The following is a 336-nucleotide window of genomic DNA, read 5'->3' as shown; positions in this document are numbered from 1 at the left end:
CCTGCCGGCTGCCACTCAGGGCTGGGGGTTTGGGGGGCCCTGCAGGTATGTGCTCACGAATGCGGGCGAGCCCCTCAATGAGGTGGAGGCGGAGCAGATGATGAAGGAGGCCGACAAGGACGGGGACGGGACCATCGACTACGAGGGTGAGGGGGGAATGGGGGGGGCCTGGGAGCCCACAGCCAGGCAGGCTGGGCACTGACCTGTCCCTCTGCTGCCAGAGTTCGTGGCCATGATGACCGGAGAGTCCTTCAAGCTGGTCCAGTAGGAGCCGCTGCTAGGCCTTGGGAGGCCTGCCAGACCAGGAGCCGCTCCCCCCCCAGCCCCACCCACCTG

At 67.9% G+C, this 336-nt stretch overlaps 1 protein-coding gene across 1 annotated transcript in view; it reads left to right on the top strand.

The window, feature by feature from the left end:
• Positions 1-330, top strand: part of CALML6 (calmodulin-like 6) — a 9,224-nt gene extending 8,894 nt beyond the window's left edge. Inside the window, exons 4-5 of the mRNA XM_014543768.1 lie at positions 8-146; positions 222-330. Coding sequence (XP_014399254.1) covers positions 8-146; positions 222-268 — 186 coding nt within the window. The 3' untranslated portion in view covers positions 269-330. The remainder of the gene's footprint in view (positions 1-7; positions 147-221) is intronic.
• The last annotated feature ends 6 nt before the right edge of the window (positions 331-336 follow it).

This window comes from Myotis brandtii, unplaced genomic scaffold, assembly GCF_000412655.1.
Source record: "Myotis brandtii unplaced genomic scaffold, ASM41265v1 scaffold334, whole genome shotgun sequence".
In the NCBI taxonomy this organism is placed as follows: Eukaryota; Metazoa; Chordata; class Mammalia; order Chiroptera; family Vespertilionidae; genus Myotis; species Myotis brandtii.
Note: the sequence above shows the minus strand (reverse complement) of the source record. Positions and strands in the feature narration are given on the sequence as shown.